At 42.3% G+C, this 21,918-nt stretch overlaps 4 protein-coding genes and 1 long non-coding RNA gene across 7 annotated transcripts; 2 read left to right on the forward strand and 3 right to left on the reverse strand.

The window, feature by feature from the left end:
- Positions 1-372: 372 nt before the first annotated feature.
- Positions 373-4,409, reverse strand: Bre1 (E3 ubiquitin-protein ligase Bre1). Of its 2 annotated transcripts, none has more exons than XM_018100501.3 (4): positions 4,260-4,409; positions 2,875-4,057; positions 1,885-2,795; positions 373-1,828 (listed from the first exon to the last, which is right to left on the reverse strand). In XM_018100501.3, exons 2-4 carry the CDS (start codon positions 4,045-4,047, stop codon positions 721-723), a joined length of 3,192 nt encoding a protein of 1,063 aa, XP_017955990.1. In that variant the 5' UTR covers positions 4,048-4,057; positions 4,260-4,409; the 3' UTR covers positions 373-720. The 2 variants fall into 2 exon arrangements, with proteins under 2 accessions (XP_017955990.1, XP_017955993.1); XM_018100504.3 differs by having other exon boundaries at positions 2,875-4,192; positions 4,260-4,402.
- An 82-nt stretch (positions 4,410-4,491) lies between these two features.
- On the forward strand, positions 4,492-7,021 carry LOC149091418 (uncharacterized). The gene is made up of 2 exons (XR_016196664.1): positions 4,492-4,786; positions 4,858-7,021. It is a non-coding gene; the product is annotated as an uncharacterized LOC149091418 (long non-coding RNA).
- Positions 5,281-7,113, reverse strand: Tektin-C (Tektin C). Its single transcript, XM_018100520.3, has 3 exons — positions 6,673-7,113; positions 6,088-6,600; positions 5,281-6,028 (listed from the first exon to the last, which is right to left on the reverse strand). Exons 1-3 carry the CDS (start codon positions 6,843-6,845, stop codon positions 5,449-5,451), a joined length of 1,266 nt encoding a protein of 421 aa, XP_017956009.1. The 5' UTR covers positions 6,846-7,113; the 3' UTR covers positions 5,281-5,448.
- A 2,380-nt stretch (positions 7,114-9,493) lies between these two features.
- On the reverse strand, positions 9,494-21,860 carry S6k (Ribosomal protein S6 kinase). Its single transcript, XM_018100518.2, has 10 exons — positions 21,165-21,860; positions 18,831-18,871; positions 18,054-18,180; positions 17,863-17,994; positions 17,602-17,735; positions 17,349-17,540; positions 17,175-17,265; positions 16,859-17,107; positions 16,683-16,790; positions 9,494-11,520 (listed from the first exon to the last, which is right to left on the reverse strand). The coding sequence occupies exons 1-10, from the start codon at positions 21,261-21,263 to the stop codon at positions 11,212-11,214; spliced, it is 1,482 nt and encodes a 493-aa protein (XP_017956007.1). The 5' UTR covers positions 21,264-21,860; the 3' UTR covers positions 9,494-11,211.
- LOC108651076 (uncharacterized) lies at positions 12,200-16,498 on the forward strand. Of its 2 annotated transcripts, none has more exons than XM_018100511.3 (3): positions 12,200-13,824; positions 14,921-16,162; positions 16,220-16,498. In XM_018100511.3, the coding sequence occupies exons 1-3, from the start codon at positions 13,449-13,451 to the stop codon at positions 16,387-16,389; spliced, it is 1,788 nt and encodes a 595-aa protein (XP_017956000.1). In that variant the 5' UTR covers positions 12,200-13,448; the 3' UTR covers positions 16,390-16,498. The 2 variants fall into 2 exon arrangements, with proteins under 2 accessions (XP_017956000.1, XP_017956001.1); XM_018100512.3 differs by having other exon boundaries at positions 13,638-13,820.
- Positions 21,861-21,918: the final 58 nt, after the last annotated feature.

The raw sequence follows: 21,918 nt of genomic DNA on the forward strand, positions 1-21,918 counted from the left end.
TAGTTGGGCAACAACAACTTCAACTTGCCAGTGCTGCCCATCGGGCGCATCATTTAAATTTCATTTAATGACTTTCGCCTGGATAGAATTATTTTCATTTGAACTCTATAAAATAAATATCAGTTCTGTTTTTATTTCCTTAGTTTATTCATTGAGACAAGAGTTTAGTTGCAATTTTAGTTCTATGTCCTAACACAAACAGTAAACCTTCTTCAGCCAATGCAGAAGCAATTCAGTTTTTAAATATTGTCTTAAGATTGGAAGTATACATCTTAAGTTTGCTTAGAACTAAACATCTTATGAGAATTAAAAGAACTGATTAATCAGAAGTGTTTCGAATCATACACCTTATATACAAGAAGTTCAATAAGATTCTGAATTTTTTATATTTTCTATTTGTTGATGCTATTGAAAAAAATTGATAGCAATTTATTAAATTTCGTACGATTTTGTTCAATCTAGAATAAAAACCCGGGAGAATATCACTCGGAACTCATCAATTATGAGATGCTTGGGGCTAGAATAATCAAAAGTTTTTAAATAATTGCCGCAAGGTTTGCACGGGAAATAAATGGGAAAGTCGCCCAGATGGGGGACACTTAAAAACAATTCTACATATATATATATATTAATAGTACATAGATAATATGCTCGTAATGGATTAGCTGGCTGGTATGTAGACGCTCGGTGTTCTGTGGATCGCGTTCTCATACTCGACTTCTACTGCAGATATAGCCTATGATAATCGTTGGCGCCGAAGGCGCAGTTGCATTTGGGACACTTCCTTTGCCTCGTCTCGTACCGCGTCCGCAGACAGTCATAGCAGAAGACATGGAAGCATTTGGAGAGCACGGCATCCTTGCGTTTCACCTTGCACGAGGGACACGTGAGTGTTTCCTTGTATTCGCGAATCTCTTCGATCATCACCTCGTCGATGGTTGTGCCTGACATTTCCATCTTCTTCATGCGTTCCGCCTTTCGTTTGAACTGCGCCAGCTCCTCCTGTAGCCGCTTCGTCTTGTAGGCCTCCGCCTCCAGCGAGCTAGTCTTCTCAGCAACCACCTGTTGGGCCTCCTTCATTTGGGCATGATACTTTTCTAAATGCAGCTTCAGATCTGCAGCCGACTGCGCCGATTCGATAGCCTTTCGCTTGTGCATCTCCATGGCCTGTTGTCGCAGCATAAGCTCCTTCTCGATTGACGCCACGGTTGCCTGCAGGCTGCGCTCTTTCTCCTCCAGCTTGCGCAGCACAATGTGCATGGCCTCGATCTGTGTCGTCGCTGTAGTCATTTGATCCTCCAGCACCGTCTTCTCCTCGCGTAGCAGCTTGTGAAGCTGGTTAGCCTTGATCCGCTCGGACATTAGCTTAAAATTCGCATCGTCCTTTTCCCTCAACTGCTGGATGAGCCTTGAGTTTTGTTCCTGCATATCCTCGAATGCCTGGCCCGTCACTTCCATCTCGTTGAGCAGCGCCTCTTCTTCGTGGGAGCCAACAAATGGGCGTGTGTAGTTTGCACCCCCAGGTCCACCACCAGGTGCACCACCCCATGCATTCTCCGTGGGTTTATGATTGGCCACCTGCTTTTGCAGTTCGTATTTCTGTTCCTCCAGCTGCTTAATCTTGCGCAACGCCTCCTCATCGGCTAGTTTCTTCCGCTCCTCCCGCTTGCTCTCCTGCAGCTTTTTCAGTTGCTGTCGCAGCTCTTCAATCTCGGAGCGCAGCTTCTTCTCGGTGGCCATCAACTGCACCTTGTCACGCTGATCCTTGGAGACCCCTTTGTACATGTCCAGCAACAGCTTCATTTCCTTCTGATCGTTCAACGCTTTTCTGTGAAGCAAATTTGATAAGCATATGGGAGTCTACAATTACAGTTGGACACCTACTTGAGTTGCGCTTTCAGATCCCGAACGGTTTCACTTTCCACGGCCTTGAGCTCCTTTGCCTTGATGCCTTCCTTGGAATCCTTTTCGGATTTTACAGCGTTCGCCGTGCCAGCTGCCGCTGCTGCAGCATTCGCTGGCCCGGGTGAATCTTTCTTCTCTGTAGTTGCACTTTCGCTGCCGGATAGTTTCTCCTGTTTAATATTTGCATCCTTGACATCTTTTCCGCCTGCTTCATCATCTAGGTCATCCTCGGCCGAGGCCGAGTTTTCTTCTTTGATGACCATGTTGACTTCGCCACTGGCATTGCCTGCTGTGGTGGAGCACGTTGATCCACCGGTTGAACTATTGTTAGCATTCTCCTCCTTAATATTCGCTGCTGATTCCTGCTTAATTTCCTCGCCCGATGCCGCAGCTACCGATTGTTGCTGCTGTTTGTTGCCCTCGAGCTTGGCTTGCGCGTCATCCAGTTCCTTGCGCAGTTTTACGATTTCGGCGGAAATGTCCTTATACTTACGCTTGTACCTTTGCACCTCCCCCTTCAGCTGTCCGTTGTGGTTCTGCAACGAGGTGATCAAATGCCTCATCTCTCGATTGATAGGCGCCGTCTGCTCGTTGGCGGCCATGTTCTGCTCGAACTCAATCCGCAGCGCTTCATACTCCTTGCGTATAAGCGCCAGCACGTCCTCCATTTGTATCATCTCGCTGCGAACCTTCTTCTGGGCAATCAGCTCCTCGCTCTCCATCACCTCGATCTGACGCAAATGCTGATTCTTGCTCGTCTGCAACTGATTGCGCGTCTCATCCAGCATCGTCTTGATCTGCATGGACTCGTTATACAGCACAGAGAACTGTGATTGCAAGCACTTATACTCCGTCGTCTCCACGATTACCGATTCGGGCAGCTGTCGGATCTACAAAGAGAGAATGGTTAATGGATAAATTTGGCGCTGAATGTTACTGCTGTGATCTCTTTCTCTTTCTCTTTCTTACATCCATTTTGAGTTTCTCGACTTCCTTGAGTGTTTCGCGATGCGTGGCATGCAGCTTATCCAATTCTTGTAACCGATTATTCGCCAGTTCTCTATGCTCTTCCAGTTCCTTTTGCAGCTCCTCCAGATGTTGGCTATTCACATTGGTTGTTGCACTGCCGCCACCGCCACTACCGCCACCGCTGCTGGGCGTTTTGGTGCTGTTGTTGCTTTTGTTGGGATCACCGTAAATTTGATGATAGGCCTTCAGCTTTTCAATGGCCTCGGCCAGATGATTCTCCAACTTATCGTTGCGACAGTGGATCTTCTCCAGATCATATTGCAGTTCATCAATTTGGTTCTTCAGTTCAGCATTTTCTGTTTCCTTGGCGGTGAGTGCATCCTGGTATTCCTTCATCTTCAGTGACATCGTGTGAAACTTCTCGTGCAGCGATGTGTTCAGATTTTGCAGGTTGTGATTCTCTGTCATGATCTCAATGTGCGTCTTCTTTAACGTTTCCTCCAGCGCATGCACTGCTGCACTCGTTGTTGACGCATCCGACTCAGCTCCGGCAGTGGACTGTTGCTCCTCATCTCCGCCCGCTGTTCCTCCTTGTGCTCCTGCATTGGCCAGACCATCACCTTTCAATACATGCGTTATCTTCTCGTTACGTTGCATTAACCTATCAATAACCTGTACGATCTTCGCCACCGCTCGCTTCGATACCTGGACCCGATTCGCTAGTTTCTCGTCTAGCTCCTCCTTGTCCCATGTGGAGAGTTGCGTTAGAAACGAGGTCGTCACCTCGTTCTCATTCTTATTCTCTAGCTCATCAGCCGTTTCCGCATCGAATCGCTGTAGCAGCACCCTTATATCCTCATTCAGCTGATTCCAATACCTATTTACCACGTTAAGGACTGCATCATCCTGCGTTTGCCGCTTCTCCAGTTGTTCGATTCGATGCCGGAGTTCCGCCTCACAGCGCATTCGCTGTTCGATCCTCTGGGCAAGTTTCTTATTCTGAAACTCCAATACCTTGATGTCCATCTCTTCTAATGTTGACACCGGCCCAATTAAATGGGGCTCGAAGTGCACCTTTTTGATGGGCGGCTGGCCAGCGGCTGCTGCAGCCACTAAACAGCTGCTGCCGCCGCTGCCGGTGCCACTGGCATCGTCAGCACTACGTTTTGACATAATTTCTAAACTGCAACAACAATCAAATGTAGAAACGAAACGCAAATAACTATTAATTTCAGTTTTCTCTATTATTGATTTTCAAGTTTCGTGGCTGTGGCTGTACTCCATTTTGCTGTGTGTGCGGCGCGGCGGACGCTGCCAGCTGCAAAAATGCACACATATGTGAAACGGTTGGGCGGCTGGGAGGACAGACGGACTGTGTTACTTACCTTAATTTCTGTTTCTAAACTTTTTAGCTTAACATTAATTAATAACTCAGCAAAAGGCAGAATTCTAAAGGAGTTTTCTACTAATTGCTTGCTGTGTAAAGAGTTGCATTATAGGCGATAAATAGTGGCGGCTAATCGATAGATTGTTCTGGATTTCAATAAGTCAACAGATTCAATAGCTGGCAGAAACTAGTTCAGTTCTCATGAAAGTTGGCAGCACTCAACAAGATTATCGATACAATAATGTCATTTATCGATACTTTGATGAAAGGCAAGTCCAGTCTCGGCTGTTAAATTGTAAATAATGCTGAAAAGTTGAGACTTGTATAATATATATTATTGCTTGTAATTGTATTTTATGGACAGATGAAAGAGTTAAATAAAAAAACTTGAACTCTCATACAAGGAAATGCTTAACTCACTGTATTCAGCAGCCTGTTTATATGTATTTATAAGCAGGCCAGGAATCGGGATGATGTATTGGAAACGCTTAAAAGAGCTTTGTCAATCAACTCCAAAAATCAGCTGTAAGTTGCTGTAGTGTTGCCTGTTTAGCATACAGCCATTAAATACTTTTGTTTCCCTCTCTACCTCTCAGTCAGACTCTCTGTCTGTCTCTCTGCCTAATAAAACATGAGACGAAGATGCACTACAGATCATATAAGTATGCTTGAAATATTTGAGTAAAATGGAGCTGGAATGCTTACAGCAGCAGAGCGTGTTCCCATTGGTCGTCTACAACATCCTCTCTACCTGACGTCGGGCATTTGAGCGCTGCTCAATGTGAGTGAAACACGCCCTATATAAATGGGCAACAGATGCAGCATTTCTTCAGTCGCCCAGGCCTGGCGGGGGTCAATCGTGCAGTGCAAAAAAGTGAAGTGAAATGGAAAATAATATTAAATGATCGTTTGTTAAGCCTTAAAAACTTGGGAGAATATAATTGAAAGGAGTTATTCGAGGAAAGATAGCAACATTTGGAGTAAATACTTAGAGAAAGCATTGTTTTTCTTTTTCGAACTTGATGTGAATTTTTGATTTATTAACCATCTACAAGTAAATAATTTAGTATTGAACGGGAAATGCACATGTAATTTGAATTTGATTAAGTAGTGTTACATCGAGCACAATGAGACTGGCTGGTGCGGCTCGCTCGCCCGTAAGCTAGCAAACTCGGAGCAGGGGACGACTAGAACGATGTGTATTTAAGGGCCTGGCGCAGAGTCATGCAGTCGACCTCATCAATCTTGCAGCTGTTCGCCTTGATGTTGATCTCCTCCTCCTGCATGACCTGAACATGCATGAGATAGCGCATCGATGCCTTGTTCTCGTTCAGCTTCTGGTTCAACTTGCAGACCGAGGCCTTCAATGCCTGGAGCTCATTGTAGAGAGCGTCCTGGACCATGTCACAGGTCAACTCCAGCCCAGGGCGATGAGCGCGATTGCTGAGACGCGTCTGGCAAAGGGTTATGGCCCTCTGCTTGTCGGACATCTCGCGATCTAGCTCGCTCATGTTGCGCTGCACCTGGTGGATGTGGTCCATGGTGTCCTTGTGCTTGTTCTCCAGGCACTGCTTCACATGCTTCGTCTCTGCAATGCGACGCTCGAAGGCCTCATTGGTGCGATCCGTCTGGTTCTGCATATCCTCGCAGACCTGCTTCAACAGCAGATCAATATAGGCACGCAGCTGCCCGGCGGACACCAGAGCCTTGGCATTGGCCTCCAGATTCTCATAGGTCTGCGCCTGCCACTCAGTCAACGAGAATTGGCTTGGGAGAAGGAAATACGGTTTAGTTGAAATAACATATGAATACCAATGCTGACCTACCAGTGCTGCTTGGATAGATCCTGGCCCTTGCCAAGATCTTGCTGAAACTCCTTCAGCTTCAGATTCTTCTCGTCGATAGCCAGCGACTTGTCCTTGGCTGAGAGATCCTGATCCAGCAGGTACATGGCTGCACGCAGCTTGCGAATCTGCTCCTCGGCCTCCTTGAGAGCAGCGTCGGCCAGGCCCTGACAGCCTTTGATCACCTTCAGCTCGCGACGCAGCGAGCGATCCACCTCATCGTCACAGAGATCCACACCAATGCGTCCCTCGCGTAGGATCAGGCACTGCTTGCAAATAGCCAGCGACTTATCCTTGAGGAACTCAATGGCATTTAGCACACGATTGCGATACGTGTTGAGCGTCTCGTCCTCCAGCATAGCGGTCTTCTTCTGGCGGTTCAGCTCATCGACTAGAAAACGGATCTCACTGGTGCGCTCACGCATATGGTGCTCCACCTCACGCTGCCAATTCTTGGTGGTGTCCTTGGTCTCATCGACTACGCGACGCGACTCCCTAAGCAGGACGACAGAGCAACGGGCCATGCAGTTGGACAGACAATCATCTGCTGATCGTTGGTGTACTTACTCGACAATGCGCTCGGCGAGCTTCTCCTGGTCGCAGGTGATGCGGAACTTGATCTTGTTGTTGTAGTCCCAATCCTCCTCAGAGTACCTGGGCGGGCACTTGGCCACTGGACCCAGATGCTTGCTTGCCAGCTGCAGGCCAGTGATGCGACGCGCTTTTAGGTTCGGCAACATGGTGACGCACTATCTCACAATCTCGTAACTCAATGTAAACTTTAGGTTGGTTTAATATAAAATAGATTTATATTATATTGCGTAAGATTTAATCAAAAGAGGAAATTAACTGTTACGTATGCAATTCTGTATACACATGTACACTGCTCTAGGATGTATGTGAGAATTTCTCTAAATCTTTTTTTCTAATTCGAGCAAGTCCTGGCACACTTTGGTTTCGATTGAGCTTGGGAAATTGAGTACCTGACGACCTGGCTGACTGGCTCCGAATCTATAACTACTGGGCTGCAGCTGCAGCTGCTGCTCCTCCAACTCGAGGGTTAGTTTAATCGATTCATGCTAGGGAATTCAGCCGTTGCCTAGCGGTATTTATTGTTTTTATGTTGGTATATGCTCCATGTGGACCTCTGTATGTGTGGTAGCCAGGGCAGCTGTGTCTCAGTGTGTGTGTGTTGCCTTGTGTATGTCACCTGGCAATCCAATTGGGCACAAACGCAACCCAGGCGCAGGTGAACTTCTTTCTGCTGACTTCGGTGGCAGGCGCGACTCGTCCTTGCGGTTTTCGCCATGCTGCTTAAAAATAGCTATGCCTGACTTTCAAGCAGCTACCTCGATCGATTTATGCTTAACATACTTTCGCTTTTTTACCTTTTTTATTTGGCAATTGTGCAAAACTTTTTGTTTTTGCCATTTACTTATGCTAATCAACGCCAGCTGCGTGACTGACGGCCAGATCGATTGGCGTGAGGGGGAGGTGGTTGGATGGATGGGCGTGGCACAAAGGTGTGTAGCTATTTCATTCGTTAAGACGCAATATACATATGTAATTGTTAGGTATCATTGATTTAAGTCAGTGCAGTATTGCAATATATTTGTAATTTCTTATAAGAAATCTTACAAGATTTTTAATATTGAGCCTAATTATAATGGAGATATAGCTTACCCGGGAGCTTTTCAAGAGGATAGTTAAGCAGGGCTTGCTTAAAACTATATTTGTATGCAATATATAAGAATATGTATTCCCATATATGTATGTATGGTACTTGTACAGCACAGTTTGAGAGGCATTGGAGGGAAATTTAAATACCGAAACAATTTTGTATAGGTTCTGTCTTCAAATTCAGCATTCTGCTACCACGAGGATCCAACCTGTTCATCTTAAAAAAATTGTATATTTATATTTTTAGATCAAGGCTTTCATAATATCATTACGGCATAAGATAAGTTAAACTTCCTATATAATTTTGTCGTACTTACCTTTCAGTTAATTCGCCTGCAATTAAGTTTTAGTTTTTTTCTTTTTGTAAAATTTAGTTTGAATTTATTACGATATACATTTGTTGTTGTTGCCATCATACATGAATGCATGCATATACATATATATGTATGTTTATATATATATATATATATATATATATTATATATGTATGTGTGTGTTTGTAGTCTGATGTATGTGTGTGTTTGTAGTCTGATGTATGTGTGTATATTTATGTATATTATGCACTGCACTTAAATCTTAATGATAATAAAAATGTACAATTTAATTAACTAGGATCCGTTGATGTTTGTTGCATTTTTAGTTCTCAGTGTTTTGTTAATATATTTAATTTTATTTGAACATAGCTGTCTCTTCTTTCTGTTTGTTTCTTTCCTTTTTGGCTTCTGTAGATTCAGCCATCCGTTCATTTCTGAACCCGTGATGCGTCTTCCGCTATGGCCTTGAAGTTGTTCAGAACTGGTTCGCTCGTGTCGCTCGGACTTAGTAATTAGATTCGCTTAATGTCTGGCACTTACAAAATAACTGTTATTATTATGACAGAGTTGCCAGTGCGATCGCGTGTTTGGCGCAATTTTTGTAATGATTTATTAACAGTGAACTTGTATTTGAATCGTTTTTTCTTGTTTCTTTTTGGTTTTTTGTTTTTTCTATAATCGCTCAGCCAAAACGTTTTAATTTGTTTTTGGTTTTTTTTTTTTTTTAATAATTAGCTCTGTGAACTGTACAAATGGCTAATTGTTAGAAATGTCGCATGCAGATCGTAACTCTAGAATTAATTTGCGTTTTTCTTTTATTTCAACTACATTTCTGTTTAGGCATATTCTTTTCAGTGGACCTGGTTGTTTTCTTCAATGTATTGCTGGGCTTTTCAATTTAATTGGTTATTTTGGCTATCTACGAATACAAACTGTAACTGTTTTTGTTTTTTTGTTTTGTTAATATTTTCTTTTTTGTAAATTCATTTATTGTTTTGTAATTTGTTACTAGTTTCTTGTTGTTTCCTTTTTTTGTTTTGTGTAGGCAGTGTTTTTCTTTCTTTTTATATTTGTTTTTGGAGCTACTTCAATCTGTTTTTTTTTTTTTTTTATATATATTTTCCTTAAGATTTAGCACGATTTTTGTTAAATTTAATTTTATTTTTTGCTTTTCTACTTCAACAAAGAAAAATAAGACATTTCTTACTCAGTTTATAACTTCATTACAATTTGTTATTGTAGCATACATTAAAAAAAATAATAATGCAAAATTACATAAGAAATTAATAAACCATAAACAATAAACAAGTAAAGTTTTACAATAAAGAAAAAAATATGTATATATATTATTTATATTAATGTTATGTTTCCCTTCCGTATTTTTATCGCTTCTCTTCGCTTATTAATTTAATTTAAGTTGTGTTATCATTTAGTTGGTTTTTGCTGTTTTCTTTTTTGTTTCTTTTCATTTTTTAACAAAAATAATTGCTTCTGAGGTATTTTCATATTTTTTGTTTTGTTTATATAAATATGTATTTTGTTTTATACATTGTAAGTATTTAGTTTCTTAGTCGTTCTCGTTTTCAATAGTTTTTTGTTTTTGTAGTTGTCTTGTCTTTTTTAAACAATTCAAAGCACCTTTTGATTATATTCGACATTTTGTTTTTATTTACTTTTTATATTATTTTTTTTTTAATATTTTTTTTTTTTTAGTTTTTTCAATGTTTGCAAATATCAATATTTGTTAAAAAATAAAAACAACTGAAACAAAATATAATCAAAGTACATACACATCTATTATATTATTTTAGTTTTGCTATTTCTTTTGTTTTTCTCCCTTGCTTTAAATATATGTATATTTTATTTATTGTTGTTGTGGCAGCGTTTAGCTTCTCAGTTCACATTTAATGTTCTTCAAATAATATGTATAGCATCATTCATGTCAACTTCTTACTGTATCGAACTTTTGTTGTTGTTGTTGTTGTATTAGTCATTGTTTTAAGAAATGCCTTATTTTAGTTTTGTAAACGTTCGAACAACTGAACTGCTTAAGAGAATATAATTGCATAATTGTATGAATAATAGAAAGTTACAGCAACCGAAAGCGAGTTTTTTTCATTAGGAAAAACTATCAAATAAATAGCAAATCAAAAAAAGATATACATAAATATATATATATATTGGCTACGACTTTCACGCTGGAAACCTTTGCAATTAGCTTCATATATTCAGTTTTATTATGATCAATATATATCATTAATATTAATTTTAATATTATTATCGTTCTTAGTTTTTTTGTTGTTGCTCTTGTATGGTGTTTGCTTTGCTTGCTGCTGTTGTTGTTGTTGTTGTTGTCCTATACTCTAACACACAAAGGTTCATTCAAAAAAAACGCTAAATGGCTAAACAAGAATTTAAAGCTGGAATCTAAACAAAATATTATTTTATAGAATAGTTAAGACAAATAATTATGGAACTCAAAACGGGATGTTCTCAAAAGGAGCTCAATTAAACAACATAATTGTAATAACATGTGTAATTATTGTTGTTGTTCTTCTTGTTGTTGTCGTTAAGTATATGTATATGTTTTTGCATCTATATAATTATTATGCTTTGTATGCGTGTATACATGTATATATGTATGTATGTAAAAAAAAATCAAAAAAGTTTGAAGTGTACATTTGAACTAAATTGTGTAAACCTTTACCTATATAAGCATAAAACATAATCAGTAATTGATAAATATTTATACACGATCCGGAACTCGCTCCAGCTAGCTAACTCTCTCTCTCTCTTTCTCTCAATCTACATACATGTACATATATATATATATATATATACATATACATAAACACTCATATATGTATATATGTATATTCTATATAGTGAGCTATAGCAATAGCATTTGTTATGTTATAGTTATATAGTATATATGCATGTTATCTGTGTATGTGTCTAACATTAGTATTTATGTATATCCAAACAAATAGGGATCACTCAATCTGTCCCTTCCTCTCTTTTTCTCTGTGTCAAACTCGCATAACAAAAACAATTTCCACTCGTCCTCCTCATCCGCCTTCGCATGATCTGTACGTCAATGTAGTAGTAACCTTTAGACCATCGGCAGTCCCTGCTGCACATCCATCATCTCGTCCTGCGCTGGCGACGGGCGTGGCGCGAATGTTTGCATATGATGCGGATGCGGGTGCTGGTATGGAGGTGGAGGAGCTCGTGCGTATATAGTTGAGCGCTGCATCGGCGGCACGTTGGGAGCTACATTCGCATTGGCGGACGGGAACTGAAGCCGAAAGCTATTGTCCGGATGCTGGTGCTGTCGAAGCATGCGTCTTGGTGAGCGCGCCGGCATGCGATTAGCCCGATGCATATCCTCCAGTATCGATGGCGCTACATATGTGAAACCCTGCAAAAAATAAGAAAATGTTGCTGTCAATAAATATGTTCGCATTTGCCATTTTGTCTCTCTCTCTCTTTCTCTCTCTCTCTATCTGCCACTATTTGTCTCCCCCTTGATTGATTGGCAATGAATTGGGAGCATGCCTGTCTACCAGTGGGTTACCCTGGCGCATACTAATGCCCAGTCATATGGTCAGTACGAATTATGCAAGAAAGTGGACTGACCCAACTGCCTATGTAACACATTTTGCATAATTTTGGTTTGCAGCCAGCGTGAGAGACACTAATTAAATTTTGACGAAAGCCAAAAACCAAAAGAAATATAATAACTCAAAATAAAACAAGGCAACAACAATCCACAAATGCAATAAAATAATTAAACATGCCGCCGGCTCGCGTGTAAACTCATCCGGCACGCCACAGAGGCTGCACTGACTGGCTGGAATAAAACTGTACGTGAGCGCAATAATATAATTGAAAACCTCGATTCGGGAGCTAATCATCATCACCTTAAAGCGTGCTGACCCACTAAAATTGTGGGCGAGTCGCGAGAAAGTTTTTGTACCAATACAATAATTGGGTTCTAAGTGCAGAAAGAATTTTCCAATTAGCAGCTACAGTTTGAGAGCCACTGTGGTCCACTGCTCGCTGCTGTCTAATTGGCGGCGCAGCGAGCTCTACTTTTTATTTTAATACGGCTTTTAAAAGTTACAGCACTATGTGCACTACTTTGAGCAATTAAACCGTCCTAAACAATAATAAAACACAAAACAAACGAAAAGCAAAGCGTAACGAATTTTATAAACAAATAGCAGCTGAGTAGCTCAGTAGCTGAGGAGTACCAACAACAACAGCACAGTTTTGGCTGCTCTCATCGCAGCTGCAATTAGCAGCCAGCAAAAGAGCAGCAGCAGCATTAATAACAGCAACAACAACTGTTAACGCAACTCTCTGCGTCGGAGGCCAGGGCCACTTCGTCGTCACGTTCGTTGGCCAGTCGCAAAGAAACGCTCCAACTGAGCGCACGACGACGGAGCCGAAACAGCAGCAAACATCAAACCAACTTTCGTGTCTTTTACAAAGAAGCCAACAACAATTTTTAAGCGCACTGTTTAACATAGAGCTCCCCCTTCCCTCTCTCTGCTACACACTTGCCAGCTTTTTGTATAAGGCGTTGTCGTGCCGTCTGGAGAAAGGCTTAGGCTGGAATTTGCACAAGAAAGACAAATAAAAAAAAAATAAAAACTTCACGTTTAGTTTCACTATGCAAACACATTGACATTAATTCTTGGACTCGAATGAGCTGAGCTCGACGCATCATTCGCCTTTCAGGGCTATCGGGTTCGGTGAGACAAAAGCGCCGGAGCCCAAATATCAAACCAGTTCAAGTGATTGCAGTTACAACAACAGCAACTAAAGCAGCAACAACAGCTGGGTTAACGATAGACAGGGAGAGAGAGAGGGAGCGAGCGAGAGAGTGCAAGACGCAGGCGCACGTGCAGAAAGCGAGAGCGCAGCAACGTTAGCGTCGGCGTCGCGTGCTTATAACTGGGACAAGAACCGTTTTCGGCAACAGCGCAGCAGCAGCTATGGTTAACGTTATTACAGTGCTCGCCAAACTGTAAGGGCTGGCGACAACGTGCGTGCGTATATGCTCTCAAACTGTGAAATTGCATCACTTTAAATAATACAAATAAAAGCCACAAAGACAAACAAAAGAAAAAACTAAACCAATTGCCAACTAACAACAATGTGCAAGAAATCAGTAATCAAAATTGGCAAACAGTTGAATTGTGTGAAAACAAGAAAAGCAACAGCAACAACTATAAATTATTGCTTGCTGCTTAAATAAAAGCGCAGCATTGTTCGCCAGCAGCAACAACAACAACAACAACAATAACCACTATACATAAGAAGGCTGTTTGTTTTGTAAAAATGTCCAAGCTGTTGAAAATCAATTCACTCTCGTTGCTGCTGCTGATGGTGGCTGCGATGCCCCAACATCAACAGCAACGGCAACAGCAACTGCAACTACAGCAACAACCACTGCCAGCAACAGTTGCTGCAATGAGCAGCACGGCAAAAACAACAATACTTTTAAATGCAACTGACAGCGCTGCCACTTTCATCGATATCAACTACAGCACCACTAGCAGCAACAACAACAACAACAACAACAACGTCATGAGCAACAATATACACAGCAACGAAGCTTCCACCGTCATCTATGAGCAACAGCAGCAGCAGCAGCAACAACAACAGCAACAGCCTGTGCAATATGCGCAAATAACGGCATTAGATAAAGAAGTAGGTATGCATACGGTATCTATTAGCAGTAACAACAACAAACAACTATAAAGGCAGCCGATCAGCTGTTGGACGTACTTCAGATACCCTCACTAAGAGAGTATGATTAGCTTATCATGACATTGGTTGGTTACATAGGTATAAAAAAAATTTAATTTATATATTTGACTTGACTTTATTTAGTTGCAATTAAGATTTGCTATTAAAGACCCCCATTTCTATGTGATTCACATTCTATAGTAAGAATTACACAAATTTATAAACTGAGGTACGTTTCTCTATCCAATATTTTTCTCTATTTAATACTTTTTATTCACCTCCCTCTACTCTATATACGACTCTCTATATAATGCATTGCTAGCACCGCCTCTCTATTTGATTTTCAAGCAGCTCATCTATTGAGTAGCTAAATGCGATCGCAAGTGAGAGTAATTCAGCAAGTGTCAGCGAATGAGCGAGAAATATGCATATGTGAAAATAGAGAAAGTAAATAAACTTTTACGCTCTTGAGAGCAACTTGAAGTCGACTAGAATTACTGCAGCAGTAGTGCCGCGGTTTTACTTGCTATTCAAGTGAAATTTTCGACATGATTTACTTGGATAACCGTAGGCCAAGTTTTCGGGCCTATGCGAAAGGCGGAGCTCCCGCCAAAAACAAACAAACAGTGGCCAATAAGCTAAGCAAACGAACACCAACCATGTCTTTGGCCAAGTGCTTAAATTGCAAATTAGCCACAATAACAACAACAACAACAACAACAATAGCAACTAACTACGACACGGTTTACGATTGAGGGCGGAGGTAAGGGCAACAAATTGTCGGTACGTTAACGTTTTGTTGTTTTTCTTTTGTTTTGTTTTGTTTTTTTTTTTGGGTGGTCACTTCAAGTGTGTGAAAGTGAAATTTATTACACCTGAATTTGAAAACGAACGAATTTAGAGCTAACCGTGGAGCAGCTGCCCACGAATGCATTGGCCGGTTTCGACCGTCTTGAGTCTGGGTTGAGTAATAGCCGCAGCAGGCGAGATAGCTAATTAAAGAGTGTGTTTATCTTTTATAATGAATCTCGATTTTTCTTCCACCACTCTCGCACGTCTAGTTGAACGGCTAATCAGGCAGTGGGCGCCAATCGTGTGGCTAGCGCCAGAGGAAAAATTCATGCCGCTGGGCGTGGAGGAGTTCCTGCAGCATGTGCATCCCATGGACAAGGACAGCAGCTTCACACCTGGCATGCCCTTCAGTGAATACTCGACCAAATCGCACCTGGTGACCAATGGCGATATGGAGGATCTGTTGAAGAACGAGCAGTCCTTCATTTACGGCCGCAATCCCAATGAGGCGCCAGTGCCCATATATGGCGTGGTCACATTGTGTTCGCCTCCGCCGAAAAGAGAGCCAGAGCCAGTACCAGTGCAACCTTTGGCCAGCACACGAGGTCCCTACATCCCTGTGTCCATTGATCCTCTCGAGGAACGCAATGAGACGGTGCGACGCTCGTCGCGTCTATTTCCACTGTTCCAGCGCGTAAAGCGAGAGGCACCTGGCAGGCTGGATTACGGCCCAAGGTTCGACTTTGATTTGATGGAGCAGACCAAGCTGACCGGTGAAGCCTTACCTGTGATGCCAATGGTAGAGCACCAGAAACAACAACAACAACAACAACAACAACAGCCAGAGCCCGAGATGGACAATGGGCTGCCAGTGAACAATTTTATAGCCAATCTGGCAGACAATGTCAAATTCAGCGGAGGCGGTGATCTGGACGACAATATGGAGGACAACAACATTGGCGACTCACAGCCCCAAAACACAAAGAGAATCAAGGGCCAGCTGCCCAGCTTCCATGTCACCTATTGGATGTTCTACCCATACAGCCAGGGCAAGACGATGTGCACGCTGAGTCTGGGACCACTGGGCCACATTCCCTTTCCAGCCGTCTACGGCTACTGCCTGGGCCGTCGCCGGGACATTGGCAGCCATGTGGGCGACTGGGAGCACATGACTTTGTACTTTAATGGCGACTCCGAGCCACAGGCCATGTATGTCTCTGCCCACGATGCGGGCGCCTACTACAGCTACAGCCATCTGACAGGCGCTTTTGAGTTCCGGCGACAAGAGACGCGCAAAGGCATTCTACAGCGACCCAATTTTCCAAAAACTGTAACAACATTTAATAATCATCCGGTGCTGTTCGCTGCCAAGGGCTCCCATGGCCTGTGGACGGCGCCCGGGAAGCATCGATTCGTTAAGGTCGCACGGCTATACGACATCAATGGCTTCGGCACGCCATGGAACACTTGGAAGGCCGTCGACATAAGCTATAAGAACTTGCGCTCGCATGGTATGTAGCTAAAAACATGTTTGAAATGTGTGTCTAATCTAATCTGTCTAAAAAAAGGTCGCGCTTTGGCTCCCGACTGGCTAACCTATCGCGGCAAATGGGGCAATCCCAAGAGCAAGTGTCATCCCTTTCGCCGCATCGGGCTCAACTTCTGCGAGTTCACTGACGGACCCACGGGCATACCACTGAAGGAACCGCACTTTCAATGCGGCGCCGACTATCGCTGATTGAGTTGGCCCAACTAGTATTAAGATTATCTCTAGAGAAATATTTATTGTGAAAGTCCCAACCCGCTTCTTACTCCCGAATGCATTAAAGATGGCCCGAGAAACGTAATTAGCTTTTGTTTTCTATAAGTTTTCTGAATATGGTATAAAACACGCTTATCTTCGAATGTCGCAAAAGATTTACGTAGCTTTCTATATAACTACTTTCAACTCTATAATTAAGCTCCTAATCATTCATAATCTGAAACCCACATAAGGGTTAGGTAAGATTTCGAAACTCGATTAACACTTACTTGAAAAATTAAATTGACACTTTCGCTGAGTGTTGTATCATCCGGTGAATCCACGGGAACTTGTCGTGTGAATCTCGTATCAAATTGGGAGACATCATCCTCACTTCGCTGTTTAGGTTGAATAGAAAAACTCTTTGAGTCGACTGCTCATCATTGATAGCGAATCGTTGGCTTACCAGCAGCGGCTTTATCGGTGGCTCTAGACGTCTGGCCAATACATCGTTCCAGTTGACATGCTTGAAGAATGGATGTGACTGCACTGCTGCAGCATCCTCAGGTCCGCTGCCGAGTCGTTGCGGCTCCTGACGCTTCATCAGGCGTCGGACCAGATCTCTGGCTTCGGGTGTGAGGTAGGCTGGCAGATTAAGCTTGGCTTTAAGTATGGTCTCAATAGTTTTCTTGCGGTTATCGGCGGTAAACGGTGGCTGTAATACGAATCAAATTATACTTTAGTTTCAAACGATGATATTTATAATTTATTAAGACACCTACCACGCCCGTGAGCATATCATACATAAGTGCGCCCAGGGACCACCAATCGACGGCTTTGCCATGGCCACTTCTGGTTAAGATTTCGGGTGCCCTGTTAAGCAAAAGAGTTTTGGTTTTAGTTATAGATACGCCCAGTCTAGGCAATAATTCATTAATTGACGGGCGTGCACGCACATGTACTCAATTGTGCCGCAGAAGGTGTGGGTGACAATACCCTCTTGTATGTGCTCCTTGCACAGACCAAAATCTGTTAGCTTCACGTGTCCCTGTGCGTCCAACAAAATGTTCTCTGGCTTCAAGTCGCGATAAATGATGCCCAGAGTGTGTAAGTGACCCAAAGCCAAGATGATTTCACTCAAATAAAAACTGCAAGCAGACATTAATTAGTATTCAATGTGATGAAGCGACTCAATGCGCAATCGCTTACCATGTGGTGTCCTCCAGAAAGATGCCCTCGCGCTCCAAATGCATAAACAATTCACCGCCACTCAAATACTCGAGTATCAGATACAATTTGCCGTCTGTTTGAAAGGCATATACCAATTCCACGATAAACGGATGCTGCCAAGGTGAACAAATAATGTAATCAACAATAGTGCAGAGAGATCAAGTTCAATGAATTTGTATACCATGTTCAATGTAGCTAGATTTGTAGCCGCTATACCTGAGCAATAGCGCTTCCTCTTACCTTGACTGCCTCGAGTATGTTGCGCTCAGCTCGTGTGTGCGCCGTGTCCTTTTGATTAGTCACAATGGATGCCTTCTTCAGCACTTTCATGGCAAAATATTTGTTAGCATCACGTCCAGCGGTCTTGCGCACCTGTTGAGCGAGAGATGAAGAGGTGTGAAAAGGTTTCGCATGGATTTCTCGCAACATACCTGAAATACTTTGCCGTAGCCGCCTTTGCCCAGCACTTTCTTAAGCTCGAAATCCTTCGGGCCCAATTTGATTTTGCCTGGATTGACATTCTCCTCGGAGAGCTGTATGGTTTCCTGGCCTTCATTGCTGTTTAGCGATAAATAAATATACCGAGGGCGAAAGGTAGTAGAGAGGAGCAAATTTACAGACACGATTAGTTTAGTAAATGTGTTTTAGATTTAGTGTGCATTGCCGCCAGCGTGGGAAATGGACAACCCACGCGTTCTATAAATAAAAACGTTGGCAAACACGCGCCAATTGGCGCCCCCAAATCCCGTAGCAGTGCCCACCCCCTCTCATCTTGGCCAACCACCAGCTCACTCCATCAACATATCAAGTGTTTGTACACTGACTGGCTGGCACGGCTGGCATATTGCCCATTAGACGAGCCAACAACAGCTTGTTGGTAGGTAGTCAATTGCCAGTTGTAAACACTTCTGCCACATGACAAAGCTAGCCGCGTTGTTATCAGTCCGAGTAGCTGCCGCCGATGTCCGCCGCCGCGTCAGGTGTGCCTTCTGCCCCGATCGTAATATGAGTGCGTGTGTGGCAATTAATACATTGCCCAGCCCAAGCAGACTATCATCCAGTCGATACTTGGGAAATGGCTATTACACGAATGGGTATACCCCCTTCCCGTAACATTTACTCGGCTGTCGTTCTCAGAAGAGAATTACGTCGCGTATCGAAATCGCAGTCCCATCCCCGCCAGCGGACATAGCTTTCATATTACTCACTCTTGGTGTAGGTTTATGCTCAATTCCGGTTCTAGATCGACCTGCAAAACAGACAGAGAGAGAGAGAGGGAGAGAAAGGAAGATAAGAGAAGAATCAACAATATGCAAATGAGTCACAGAAATGTAAAAACTTGAACGATTAGTCAAGAGTTTGTAGCAAATGCTCACACCGTAAATAGTATTAAGATAATCAGTCTGTAAACAAACGGAGATAAATGATCAACAGGTATATCGTTGAGAGCTACGGGAGTTATACCTAAAGCTGGTTAAATTTTCATATTTGACATTTACTATTGCCTAGCTGAGACTGTGAAATCTATAAATTAGACGTAGATCCTTTCAAATTTTATATAGTCACAAAAGTTATTGTGTTTCTTATTAGAGCTCTCCTATGAGATCATTCTCAACTGAGACTTAAGAGAAACAGCATCCACAGCCAATTAAACTTAAAGCTTTTAGGATTTGGGCAAATGATCTTTGAGGAAAGTTGCGTCTACCTGGAACTGGGCGAAGCGTCTTAATGACAGAGACAAATTGTGATGCGCTCTTTGTTCAGAGAAAGTGTTTTGGAGCAGAGAAATCGTTAATCGCGGCAACGCCGACGCAGAACGAGGCGTATAAAAATTCCGTTTAGCCTCGGGCGTAGCGTTTGCTGTAGATCGCCAATGTGTACATGTGTAAATATGCTTGTATTTATATGTATATGTGTGTGTATATAAATGTATATAAAGCCAGACACTTCTCCACACACACGCACACCTTTTCTTTAATGACAAACTAAAATTAGAACTCGGAATAATGCCAAATACTCTGCCGGCTATTCAGCGGCAGCGGATGCTACCGAGACGTTTGTTTCTCCGTTTAGGGGCGAGACTTGGAGACTTGCTAGACAGCATCTCAGTTTGGAATCGCAAGGGGAACTCGTCATTATATGCAATCTATATATATATATATGTATAAATATATATATACACAAATAATTACACATGTGAATGTGCGGGTGTTGCAAGTAAATCCATTTTACTGAAACGACAACTGGTTCAAGCTTCGCAATGCTGGCGCCGAATTTCAATTAACAAATCAATCATAATTTATAATATCCACATTTCGAGGGCGTGCGCCTGCTCAGACTCAGCAGTTACAAGTACTTATGACATTTGGGACAAAAGGCAATAAGTGCAACACATTGGCGACTAGAACATACCCTAGCTAGAGCTGGAATTAATTAAAACAACTAAGAAGCCTATAATATCCACTTTAAAACGTTTTCAATGGGTATACGGCAAGTTCACCAATTGCATTATCAATTGACACGAAAATGAATACAAAATAAATAGAGCTGCACACGCGGCCGATCGACACGATTCCATTCGTTTTCTTCGTTCTTTTTTCTGTTTTTTTGATTAGTTGCGCCTTATCAGTAAAGTACAATGCCGTTTTTATTTTATATTATATAGTTTTTTTCGTTTTCCAATTTTGTTTTATACCCTGATAAGATTTTTCATTCCCTTTTAAGTGGAAGTTTAGCTTTGAATGAAGAAGAGCGAATGAATGACTCAAGACTGAGTCAAGAAGGTTTTTTTACTCTATTTAATGGAATCAAGATTTCATTAACAACCCAAGAAAACCCTTTTATATAACAACTTAATAGTGCTTGTTTGGCATCCCAGGCAAATTATCTTATAATGTGTCAAGTCAAGACAAGGTAAGAGTATCTAATCTTCGACAAATATAAGATAACTGTTTTTCCCTGCTCAGCTGACAAATACATATATATTTATACATAATATGAATATAATTTCCTGGAATTTGCGTACTCAATCTCTGAAAATGAGACCATTCTACTGCCAATTCAAAACATAAGGTGTTGCACTTGGTACGATTGATACAAGTTAATGTTTGTCTGTCAGTGTGCATTTGTGTGTGTGTGTGAGTGTGTCTCAATGTGTGTGTGGGCGTAAGTAATTGATACTGATTATTTTTTGAAGGACATTTGTGTATAGCGCGATACGATTGCCCAATGTTACAATCAAATTGAGCGATAATTGTTGAAGAATGTATTTCACAAAGAATATATGGAAAACTTTGCTGACGCCGCGCTTGGCATCTGAGGTGGACTTTTGCGCAGCAGATAAGACGCAGAGTTCAGTGCCCAAAACAGAGGAAATATTCCCTCTGCTTTTCTCTTTGTGCGGGGGGAGGGGACCCAGACAAAGCGGAGAAGGTAAACAAAGAGAAAAATCGTGCGTGCAGCACTTGTATGGGCGAGCACAGCAGGGTACAAGGGTGGGTGTTCTGATGGCCTGGTGCTGCGTAGTTAATTCTGTTACTCACATCATCTAGCTCGATCCTGTCGTCGTCCGAGTCTCGCGCTTTTTCATCCTCGTGCAGCTCGAGATCGAAGAGTTCACTTGTGTCACTTACGTCCGCCATTTGTCGTTGTGTTTGTCGTCACGCACACGCACACACTCACACGCACGCACACAAGCTCAAACACAGCAAAACACTATGGTTTTACTTTTTTCTGTTTCTTTTTCGCTTTTGATTTTACTTTTTCAATTGAATTTGTTGCTGCTTCTGCTGCTGCTCAAACAATACGGAAACAGACCAGAGCAGCGGCTGTAAGGGAAACGACGAAACGCACTTTCCTGTCAATGCTGTGATTTGATATTAATTTTGGCTTACTCGGACTGATGCGATGCGGTCCCGAAGGTTATTTGTTTATTAGTTAATAGAATATGAATGGAAACTAAGGCGCAGCAGCAGCAACAGCAGCAGCAGAAGCGGAGCGCCAATGCCACAGCCACACAATGCCAATACACACGCACGTACACGCACACGCACACACAGAGACGTTTACGCGACCATGAGACGCATTTAGAGGCGCCCGTAAGTTGCTGCTCAACGCTAGCCCACACGCGCGCTCACGTAGAAATATTGAAATTAAATTAAATGTAATTTAATAACAATTAAAATGCACTTTTTCTTTGTTTGCAGCCAGAACACGAGGTAAGTTGGGACAGCGATTACACTATTTGCGTCTATCGATAATTGACAAGCATCATACCAGCATTATCGATGCCTACGT

This window comes from Drosophila navojoa, chromosome 4 (genome assembly GCF_054131105.1).
Source record: "Drosophila navojoa isolate 15081-1374.11 chromosome 4, UAZ_NAV_1.0, whole genome shotgun sequence".
NCBI classification, from domain to species: domain Eukaryota; kingdom Metazoa; phylum Arthropoda; class Insecta; order Diptera; family Drosophilidae; genus Drosophila; species Drosophila navojoa.